This window comes from Sinocyclocheilus anshuiensis, unplaced genomic scaffold, assembly GCF_001515605.1.
Source record: "Sinocyclocheilus anshuiensis isolate Anshui unplaced genomic scaffold, SAMN03320099.WGS_v1.1 scaffold447, whole genome shotgun sequence".
NCBI classification, from domain to species: Eukaryota; Metazoa; Chordata; class Actinopteri; order Cypriniformes; family Cyprinidae; genus Sinocyclocheilus; species Sinocyclocheilus anshuiensis.
In genome coordinates, this window is record NW_015552615.1 from 3,043,985 (window position 1) to 3,055,926 (window position 11,942).

Genomic DNA, 11,942 nt, shown 5'->3' on the forward strand with positions numbered 1-11,942 from the left:
TACACGCATATTAAACACAAACTTTCATTTTGGATGTGATTAATTGCGATTAATCAATTTGACAGCACTGTTATATTTATTGCAATTATGGGTAATAATGTCAGAATTGCAGGATACAAACTCGTAATTGCAAGAAATATTAAATGTTCTAAAATCACAATTCTGAGTTTTTTACTAGCAATTGCAAGTATTGGGGAAAACTGTTGGGAAATTCCTGTCAATTCCTGTCACCATCAGTTCCTCTCTAAACTATATACGTTATATATATAAAACTATATATAACTATAACCAAATGGATTGCACCTTGTTTTAGAAGACAGCAGAATTGTATTCCACACCTTTTTACAGAACTTTTAACTTTTACGTTGATTCTTAACTTAATATTCATATGCATATGCAATTTCCCAGGTGCATTATACAATGAAAGCAAATGAGTATGGATGCTGTCAAGCTCCAAAAGAAACCAAATGCACCATAAAAGTAGTGCATTACTTATATATCCCAAGTGTGCTGAACTATGAGTGAACTATTCCTATAATGATAGAATGAACACATTTATTCACTGCTGATTCAGCGTTTTATGAACTTCTATGGGAGCTCTTATTATTTCAGACTATTTTTAACAAAATGCACATCAGATATGCAGAGCCTTACGCTTTGCACTGGTAATTCTCCTGCTTCCATATTCTTATTCATGCAGTACATACCATACTGTTACATTTTTCATCCAACATAGAGTTCTGATTAGTACTGATTCAAAGATGGTTTGACCTTTAACCTTTACCTTTCAGGCAATGACCTTTTCCTGGTGGCCATACATGAGTTGGGACACGCATTGGGTCTGGAACATTCCAACGACCCCAGTGCGATCATGGCCCCCTTCTACCAGTACATGGACACGCACAACTTCAAACTGCCTCTAGACGACCTTCAGGGGATCCAGAAAATCTACGGTATAGTTATCATCTCTATCACCTCTATTATAATAATAATAATAACTTTATTTTTATATAGCGCCTTTAAAACAGTTTCTCAAGGTGTTTTACATAATAAAACAACAAGTAAAAATACAACACACACATGACAACCAATTAAAAACAAACTAAGATATAAAAATCAAAACAGTCAAGAAAAAGCTAACCTGAAAAAAGGAGTTTTTAAGTAAGATTTAAAAATACTTAGGTTCTGTGCATCTCTAATTTGTAGAGGGAGTGCATTCCAAAGCCTAGGAGCGTAGGAAGAGAAAGCCCTGTCCCCTACAGAGCGCAACCGTGTCTGTGGAACTACCAATAAACCAGCTTGTGAGGACCGTAAATGACGCTTGGGTGTATATAAATGGGTGTATATAAGTTAAAAGTGCAGACAGATATTGAGGGGCCAGACCATGCAGTGCCTTATATGTGAGCATAAGGATTTTAAAATCAACTCGGAACCTGATCGGGAGAATTGGTGTAATATGCTCATTTTTCCTGGCACCAGTCAGGATCCTAGCAGCTGAGTTTTGCACACATTGCAATTTGTTAAGTGTGGTTTTAGGAACCCAACCCAAACAAGAAGTGCATTGCAGTAGTCAATTTGAGAAAAAACGAAGGTATTAATAAGCCTTTCAGTCACAGAGCGGGATAGCATAGAACGGAGTCTAGCAATATTTCTGAGATGAAAAAAGGAGTTCTCAACAGTGTACTGCGCATGATTGTCAAAAGACAGACTCGAATCAAATATAACTCCTACATTTTTTTATTTAGTTTGTGACACCATAACAGAGCCATCAATGCTTAAAATTAATGAGCCAGCTTTACGAAGCTGATGGGAGGAGCCAGTGAGCAAGACCTCAGTCTTATCATTATTAAGACACAAGAAGTTTTCGGACATCCATATTTTTATCTCAGAAATACAGCGTGTTAAAAAAAGAACATCCAAATTTTGACCAGGCCTAGAATGAATATAAATCTGAGTGTCGTCTGCATAAAAATGATAATTAAGCCCAAGTGATCTTAGAAGCAGTCCGAGTGGAAATATGTAAATGATAAAAAGTTAAGGGAAGGGGCCTAAAATTGAACCTTGAGGAACACCCGTAAGGACAGAGCCCATCTCAGACCGAAAACCACTCATACAAACAAATTGTTGACGATCAGTGAGGTAAGATCAAAACCAGGTTAAAACAGTCTCAGAAACACCAAAGACAGTTTCCAGACGATTGAGTAAAAGGTTGTGATTAACAGTATCAAAAGCGTATCAAAAAAGTATCAAAATGATCATTTTCAAGGAACTAAGCATGAATATGCCAGGATGGCTGGCTATTTTTAGAAGACTAAACGTTGTTCTTCTACAGGTATTCCCACAGCCATGCTGGAGCCCACCCGACCTCTTCCTACTCTACCTGCCCGACGCACACACTCCACCTCTGAGAGGAAACACGACCGGCATCGCCCCGCTCGCCCACCCTCTGGAGATCGGCCATCCTCTCCCGGAAATGGAAAACCCAACATCTGCGATGGCAACTTCAACACTGTGGCCTTCTTTCGACGGGAGATGTTTGTTTTTAAGGTGAGTTGCATCAGTTCTCTTTCCAGTATTTGATACAGATGGTTTATATAAGCAGATCATAATAAAATTACCATAATCTAGCTGATATTAGTAAAATTTGGTTGTGTGTGATATCAAGAATAAGTAATTCCTTATATTAAAGGGATTGTTCATCCAAAAATGAAAATTCTATCATCATTTACTCACCCTCATGTCTTTCCAAACCTGTATGAGTTTCTTTCTTCTGTTGAACACAAAATAAGATACTTTGAAGAATATTGGTAACCAAACAGCTTCCAGCGTAGTCAATGGTTACCAGCAACTGTTTGGCTGCCCACATTCTTCAAAATATCTTCTTTTTTGTTCAACAGAAGAAAGAAACTCATACAATATGTTTTGTTGAAAGAAGGTATGCACGATATATATTATAAAGATATTGGTGATTTAAAAAAAAAAAATTATTGCTTTCATACAATATTGAATAAATAATTGGATATTTATTCAATATTGGATATTTAATTGTATATTTAATATTTATATTTTATATAAATTGGATATTTAATCTCATTTCCTATTTTAAAAACTCTATTAATTGTAATTTTTTAGCAAAACTTTAAATTATTTTTATACTGTATTATTTATATCATAATGGCCTAGAATCACTTGTAGTATTTTTATTTCTTTTTTATTTAGGCCATTTATCAGTTAATCAGTGTGAAAATAATTATCTGCTTATCAATATTTTTAAGACAGATTTTAATATTATGCATCCCTACTTGAAATCGACTCAGTTGAAGATCTAAATTACATACCGTAATTGATAAAAATAATCTCTTTTACTCGTCACAGGATCGCTGGTTTTGGCGTTTGCGCAACAACAAAGTTCAGGAAGGCTATCCCATGTTGACAGAGCAGTTCTGGAAGGGTCTACCTCCTCGCATTGACGCTGCTTACGAGAGATCAGATGGCAAATTTGTGTTCTTCAAAGGTAAGATTTATTATTTGTACAACAGATATTATGACATTAATTGAAAGAATATTACAAAAAAAAAAAACTAACAAAACTACCCAGTGTTTATTGCTCGATATGAAAAGTGCAGCCTTAGGCTAGTATTAATAACTTTGATTGTTTTGTAACATCTTTTGTCATAACTATAAATTATGATACCAAATACATCCCGAGGCCATCAAATTAAGTACCTGAATATGGCCTGGATAATAAAGAGAAGCTGTATCCATTAAACATCTGTTGCCTTTGGATCAGTTTCAACTCAAACCATCATATTTTGCTCAGGCTGACTAATTCTAGATCAGCACTTGTACATTTTATGTAGCATTTTAATACAAGCCTAGGTACACTGAGTTAAAGGTGAGATAAATGCTGTTAGATTGTGGGTTAATCTCAGGAAAGGTCTGCATTTATCCAGTGTTTATCCTCCATTGGGCCTGACAGCCTCAGTGAATCCATCCAGTACTTTATTATTCTGTCTTTTCCTCCCTCGCTCCCCTTCTCTCAAACGATCTCTCCCCATCTCGCCGTCCTCACCCCCTCTTTCTCATTAAATTAGCCCGGCGCAGTCGTGCTGCGCAAGGAGAGGTTGGGTAAGATATTTATAGCCCGAGTCTCCTGTTCTGTGATGTTTCATGAGAAAACAAGCTCGCAGGATGCCCTATGGTTATCTCAGAGAATGCACATCGGTATTAATAGATAAAGGGGCGATGAACTCAAGTCATGCTGGCATTTCAGCATCTTATTCACTAACTACACACCCACGTGTTTACCCAAGTGCTCTCTGTGCTGAAATAACACATTTAAAATAAGATTAGGCTCATTATAGGCTGCGTTTTATTCGCAAAATTCAATGCACAATCACAATTAACGTTGCATGCAATCGAAAAAAGCTGAAAAAGATTTAAATACTTAAAAGACATGTTTTATAGTGATCATAGTAGAAATAATTCATCAAATGATGATCCAATCAAGGAGAAGATGAAATATAACTGGACATGTATCTATAGAAGCTTAGTTCCACCATGGAATTATATATATATGTGTGTGTGTGTGTGTGTGTGTGAGACCATGGACCACAAAACCAGTCATATGGGTCAATTTTTTGAAATTGAGATTCATACATCATCTGAAAGCTGAATAAATAAGCTTTCCATTGATGTATGGTTTGTTAGGATAGGACAATATTTGGCCGAGATACAACTATTTGAAAATCTGGAATCTGAGGGTGCAAAAAAATCAAACTATTTAGAAAATCGCCTTTAAAGTTGTCCAAATTAAGTTCTTAGCAATGCATATTACTAATCAAAAATTAAGTTTTGATATATTTACGGTAGGAAATTTACAAAATATCTTCTTGGAACATGATCTTTACAATATCCTACTGATTTTTGGTTTAAAAGAAAATGTTTAATTTTGACCTTTACAATGTTTTTTTGGCTATTGCTAAAAATATATCCAAGCGACTTAAGACTGGTTTTGTGGTCCAGGGTCATTCATATATATATATATATTTTTTTTTTTACGATTTTTTTAAAGAAATGACAGTCACAGAACTGCGAGATATAAACTGCAAGAATAAATGGCAAAATTGCAAGAAAATAAGTCATTGTGAATTGTGAAATAAAAAGTCGCAAGTGTATAGTATAGTGTATATTTTGCAATACTGAGTGTACATGTCAAAATGATAACTTGCTATCTTGCAATTCTGAGTTTATATCTCGCAGGAGAAAAGCACTCAGAAGTCAGAATTGTGAAATAAAAAGCTGCAATCACCTTATTTATTTTTTTACTCAGAGGAAACAAACTTGTCACAATTCTCACAGTTCTTACATTTTTATCGCTAAATGCAGACTTTGTTAAAGGAGGAAAAAAAGAGAGATAGATTTAGAATTGCAAGAAAAAGTCAGAATTGTGAGATATAAACTCAGAATTGCTTGGAAAAACACTGAATTGGTATATAAAATGTTGCACTTAAATTTTTATTCCTTGATGTAAATAAGCTTCCATATATATATATACAAATATGTGGCGTAGATAAGCACATCGTTTCATTATGCGATAGTATAATTCAATATAATCCATTTAATTTTGATCTTATCTACTGCTGTTTTGATTCTAGGGGATAAATACTGGGTCTTTAAGGAGGTTACAGCAGAGCCCGGGTATCCTCACAGCCTGGTAGAGCTGGGAAACTGTCTGCCCCGCGATGGCATCGACACAGCCTTACGCTGGGAACCTGTGGGCAAAACCTACTTCTTCAAGGGCGACCAGTACTGGCGTTACAATGAGGAGAAGAGTACGGCTGACCCAGGCTATCCCAAACCCATCAGTGTCTGGAAGGGCATCCCTGATGCACCGCAAGGAGCCTTCATCAGTCGAGAAGGATGTGAGTCATCGAGCTTCCAATAACAGGCTATCCCAAACCCATCAGTGTCTGGAAGGGCATCCCTGATGCACCGCAAGGAGCCTTCATCAGTCGAGAAGGATGTGAGTCATCGAGCTTCCAATAACCGATCAATATTCAATGTGGCAATCAGCCATGTGATCGGTGGGCATTTTATCTGACTGCTTCCCTCTGGTTTGAGGAGTTCAAGTTGGTTGAGCTTCATTCTGGAGTAGTATGGTCTAATCTCTAGTGCAATGCAGTGCAACAAATTGCTATTATAATCAGCGAAGCTTTATAAAATGGATAGTTGTCATTGGATGAATTGCATTTGAAGCAGATTTAAAATACCAATAAATGCACACCTGAAAGCGCACATTTAATATTAACGCGGTGTTGCTTGGGAACGGTAAGCATGATTGAAATGACTTGGAGGAAGAATGGTTTATTCAGATTATTATGAATGCATTGAACTATTTATTGCATGTATGATCTGCTGCTGCTATTTTGACTCAGTGTTCATCTATCGCAGCATACTTATGTATTGTATTGTGTAGGTAATAGAAGTAAATGCGCTGAGGTCTTGTGTTCCACTGATTCTTGTAGAGTAATTGATTAGTGTTTGTTTGGCGCAGTCGCTGCAATATTGTTGTGTTGTCACAGTGACTGTTTTGGCTCTGACTCATCCTCAGCGGTGATCTGATAGCCGGTCTGGATTGGCACAGGGTCTGGAGGAAAAGACAGACACAACTTTTGGGTATTAAAATTCAGTCACAATCGATGCATGATTACAAATATAGCAAAATGGCAGCTGACTGTAGCAAGATACTGTATTATGTGATGTTATGTTTACGGTAGAGAGCTTATATAATGGATCATATGACCCTCAATGTTTTAATGCAGAGAACATAATGTCTAAATGATTGGAAATCATTGGAAGGTACTATGTAAAGAGGGAATGTGGTTTAATTCTTTTAAAGTGATACTATGACTAGGCAATATAGCTAAAAAACAATATTAGATATAAATAGCTTTTCAAAGCATTGGATATGTATGCCAGTGCTAAATTGCTCTACGTTTTTAGTCAAAAAAGACTGAAACGACTTGATGCTAGAAAGAAATTAAATACAGGAGAAATCTATGTCAAGCGATAATTTTATTTTATTTAAAATGTTTTATTTACATGCTGCACCAATATAGCAATAAACCACAATATTTTATATATTTATATTTTAAATATTTCAAATAATAAAAAAAAAAAATTAAAACATGTAAAAATCCATTTGACTTTCATAAACATTTTGATCAAATATTTGTAAAACATTTTATTTTTATAAAATATTTGATAAAAACAATATAGTAATAAACTGTAATGTTTTCTATATTTATTTCAAATATAAAAAAGTCAAACATTTTAAAATGTAAAATTTGAAAAAAAAAAAAATTTTTTTTTTTATAATTTTATGTAATTTTTAAAATAAAATATAAAATATTTGATAAAAACATTCTAATATTCCATATGTTGGTTCATGTTGTATTGCCAACAAAATATTGAATATATAACTAAAATGTGAATGAAGTGAGGATTTGTAAATAATCAGAATCAAAATTAAAGTTTAGCACTACAGAAACCAAAACGGGCTACTGACTATGGATGATGAGTGAGAAACAGTTATTCTCACCTGTGCTGTGGCTGATGTTGATGCTAGTGTCAGTCAGGTTGAATAGTAAATCATCAAGTGTCATACTCTAGAGTCAAGTATTTTTGCTGTGGCTGCATAGAATTGCAGATTTCTCCTCCTTCTCTCTTGAGTATTATCCAGTGTAGGAATGATCATCTTTTCTGCGAGTCATGTCATAACCTCCATCTCAACATGGAGCCTAGGGCCAGGACACAAGATGGAGAAGCCAAGAGGGTTATATGGACTATTTGGTTTGCCCGTAGCTCATGATTTTTCTGTCACTCAGATTTTGCAAGAGGGATTTGGCACGTCTTGCTCTGCAAGATCGTGAGTAAGAGCAGGGAAAGTACTCTTACGAGCACTTCATCAATCACACTCTCAGGGGTTGCTGTCTAAAGCTTATTCGTGGTATTTACGTCTAGTTCTGGGTCTGTGCTCGTATAGGTTCGGTTTATGAATGCCTCGAATACATCTGTTTATGTGGCATTGGCAATCAGACTGACAGCTCTCTGAGGGATTGTATAACACTGGAACAACTTTTTGAAATACTGTGTCATTGAGTGTTTACAAGGACAGCTATTTTTGTGATCATGAATATGAATTGAGCTTTCTGAAAAGGACGTGCATCTCTGCCTGCATGTAAAGACAAATATTTGCTTATTGACCTTATGCGTCGGAGAAACAAGTGTGCAGCCATCTTTAGAAATTTGTCTTTAAACTTCTGGTTTTGCAGCAGCTCTATAGCATTACTGTTAAAGAGTAATTAGCGGGTGAAGTGGGTTTACTTATTGTAGAGTTAACAAAAGTTATCATGTGCATTGTAATGTTTGATGACATAAATGTCAGTAGACTGGGAAGATTTTGAAACAAGTGGTTCATTCATAAATTTGTACGACCTTACCTTCACGCTGTGGAAATACAAACTAAAGGCAAAAGACAAAGAGCACAGTGCTGAAAAGGGGCGGAGCTACATAAGGTCTATATTGAATGGCTTTCGAATGGCTTTTGAATTGGTTCATGTTTACAACTGTTTGTTTACATCTTTAGCTTGACAGTTAATGATAGGGATGTAACGATTCACTCAACTCACAATACTGATTTCACAATACTATTGAATGAGATTTAAGACATAAATTAAAAGGTGTTCTTTTATTATTGCTTGGACAAAATGCTGCACATTTCTTTGTGAAATTGACGTTTTTAATCGAAATTAGATTGTATAATTTAGAAATTTGAAGCAAAAACAAAATGGTCTGACTTTAGTTTTGTGATACTATATAACATAAAAAATCAGCATGAAACAAAATCGGCAAATTGGCTGAATGAAAACACAAATTCACTCTGTGCCAGCAGGTGGCACTTATGGAACAGCCACAGTATCGCATTTCCTTGGTTGCTGCTGTAAACAAAGCTGCGCTGCAGTTATAAACACTACTTTAATATGCATTATATGGAGACAAGATGAAAAGAAAATACCATATAAACTTTTTTTAAAGGCAGTCAGTTTCCCTCAGAGATACATTCATATAAACTCCTACCCCCAACTGTATCGCCATTTGTTTAACATCCTAACATTTTGAATCGTCACGTATCGATTTTCAACCTTGCTCGGGGGTGCAGCGTTACATCCCTAGTTAATGATTTAACTTTTTTTCACTCATAACTCATTCCAGTCAGTACATTTCCAGTCATAAAATTATGCCAATTAATACATAACTCAAATGATTCCAGATAGTGAAGTGTGTAATTTTTTTCAATGTAAAAACTATTTACTAGATTAATAACTATAAATAAGCAAACACTGGGTATGCGGCATTTCAAAATCTCTCTCTCTGTTTGAGCATCTCCACCAGCAGCATTCTCTCAACCAATGGTGTGAGTTTGGAGGCGGTACTGTCTGTTTGTTGACCAATAGCGGAATTTTGGTTATGGAATGTACTGATAACTTGTTTCTCTGCTTTTTTTCTAGTTTATACCTACTTTTACAAAGGAAAGGATTACTGGAAGTTCGATAACCAGAAGTTAACGGTAGAGCCAGGCTACCCAAAATCAATCCTCAAAGACTGGATGGGCTGCGATCAATCGGAAGTAGAAAAGAACAAGGACCGTCATCTCCCTCACGATGACGTTGACATCATGGTCGCCATTAATGACGTACCCAGCACTGTAAACGCAATCGCTGTGGTCATCCCATGCATCCTCTCACTGTGCATTCTGGTCCTTGTATATACTATCTTCCAGTTCAAGAACAAGAACGTCCAACAGAACGTGACCTACTACAAACACCCCGTGCAGGAGTGGGTATGACGGACCGGGGGGCGCGATGGACCCCAAACGCTTGAGAACATAAGTGAGGGCTACTATGCTGAGGTTTGACCAGTGCCTGTTTTCAGAACAACCTTGTCCCAGAATGGGAACAAAAGACGAGGAAAGGGAGTATCCTCTTCCTTCCCACTTGAGACAGAACTTTACAACAAATATTGCAATTTTTTAGCATGAGCCCAACGGACAAAACTTCTGGGGATTGAACGTTTGAAGTTGTGCCCTGGCCTTATGCTAACCAGGTGAAGTCTGAACGGTTGAGGAACCATCACTCCAATTTGACCGAGAGCATCACTTTCTCTTCTCCCGGAGAGTTAGAGGAACGGCAGATTTGTGAAACGCCAGCAAATCCTTGTCTCGTTGTCAACATAAACTTGTACATGAATTTCAAGTATTATCAAAAAAACGAAACAAGCAAAACAACAAAAAATGACTTGAAAACCATGTAGGTAGAAAGGCCATAGAAAAGAATACCAAGGAATTCTTGCAGTCTTTTGTCATTTACGGGGTAAAAGGTTCACCGCTGGCACTCCTTGAAGACTTCAACATGTTTTTTATTGGTGGTTAGGAGGCAGTTTCAAACTAATTAGCTTCATAACATCAATCTGAATGTTTGTTTGCATTTTTTTCCTTTCCTCACCTGCCTACCCATTTCCACAGAGTAGGAAGAATGATTTATAAAAACTAGGGCAGTCTTAACACCTCCTCCCACTCGCTACTGTACTCTACTCCTTTTCTTCTTTTGCTGTTTTTATCAGTCGGCAACAAAAGAGGATCTCTTTTTGATGGCATTAGGTCTTTATAGGAGAGTAATTTGTGTCAAAATTGGCCTGATTTCTTGCAGTCTCTATATTTTGCTTTTATTAGGTCATGTTTCCAACCATCTTGCACGGTCTCCTGCTATGACCTTACCTTTTCACCAAGTGTAATATTTGAAACACTGGTGCCAGGCAGGAACATGAACAATGAACACATCTGAATATGAAATAGCTTTGTTACCGTTGCCTATCGAAGATAATCTCTCAACGGTTCATCCATCCTCTTCGAATGAACGTAATATGCTGTATGTCTTACGTTGAAGTGACTTTCATGTGTTCGGTGTGGATTGTCTAACACTTAGCTCAAAAATGTCTGTCGGGTGCTTTTATTGGTTCGACTGTGCTATTTAATGGTGAAGTGTGTCTGACTGTACCATATTAACACATCTCTTTGTGCTGAATCTGTCCGATGAGCTGTTGCTGGTACAAAAGACGGCAAACCACTTGCTCTGATAAGCCATGGACTGAATTTGACAATGTGGCACAATAGTGTGTTCCATACTTTAGAGGCTTTATGTGTTTATTATGTCTGTCTGACATCTTATATAGCAAATGCTCAGAGTGTTAAAGTATATTCTTTGTCTATATGAGGATGGCTTGTGACGGAAGACAACTCGTAGCAATGCTACAGAAGTTACTCTAACTAGATTGAGATCAAAATATGTCAAATTTATTTGCAGAATAATGGATAAACACAAGGGGTATTTACACATGGTCACATCATGCATTGCTATCCACATAAAGGTGTTTCTGCAAAATGAAGACTATCAGACTATAAACCTTCTCCCGAACTATATGCAAACACAAAATTGTTTACTTCCATACGTTTCTGTACAATATATTGGCCCGGTTTGGCAAATGCACATTATGGGGATTGCATATGCAATCCCAAACATCTGTATGCTGGTGTAATTCCATCTGGGACGACCAACATTTACAGATATGACCTTTACCCTTCTATGTGATTCAGACCATCTCTAGAATATCAGTCTCAAATGCCTCTTGGAGGACATTTACACTTTCATGCATTATTAAAAATGCATGATGTGACCATTACTTTTCTTTAAATCCTTTGTGAAAAAACAGGAGGAATTCTGAAGCTAAGCCAGTATTATGTGTATATATTAACACACTGAACATTCAGCAGTGTCTGAGGTGAAATGTTTAACAGAACTAAAGTGTATTTATCAAAGGTGGAT

At 36.4% G+C, this 11,942-nt stretch overlaps 1 protein-coding gene across 1 annotated transcript in view; it reads left to right on the top strand.

Moving 5' to 3' along the window:
• Window positions 1–11,143, top strand: part of LOC107666082 (matrix metalloproteinase-24-like) — a 35,468-nt gene extending 24,325 nt beyond the window's left edge. The window contains exons 5-10 of the mRNA XM_016457190.1: window positions 792–953; window positions 2,333–2,547; window positions 3,376–3,514; window positions 5,658–5,849; window positions 5,951–6,025; window positions 9,573–11,143. Coding sequence (XP_016312676.1) covers window positions 792–953; window positions 2,333–2,547; window positions 3,376–3,514; window positions 5,658–5,849; window positions 5,951–6,025; window positions 9,573–9,910 — 1,121 coding nt within the window. The 3' untranslated portion in view covers window positions 9,911–11,143. The remainder of the gene's footprint in view (window positions 1–791; window positions 954–2,332; window positions 2,548–3,375; window positions 3,515–5,657; window positions 5,850–5,950; window positions 6,026–9,572) is intronic.
• The last annotated feature ends 799 nt before the right edge of the window (window positions 11,144–11,942 follow it).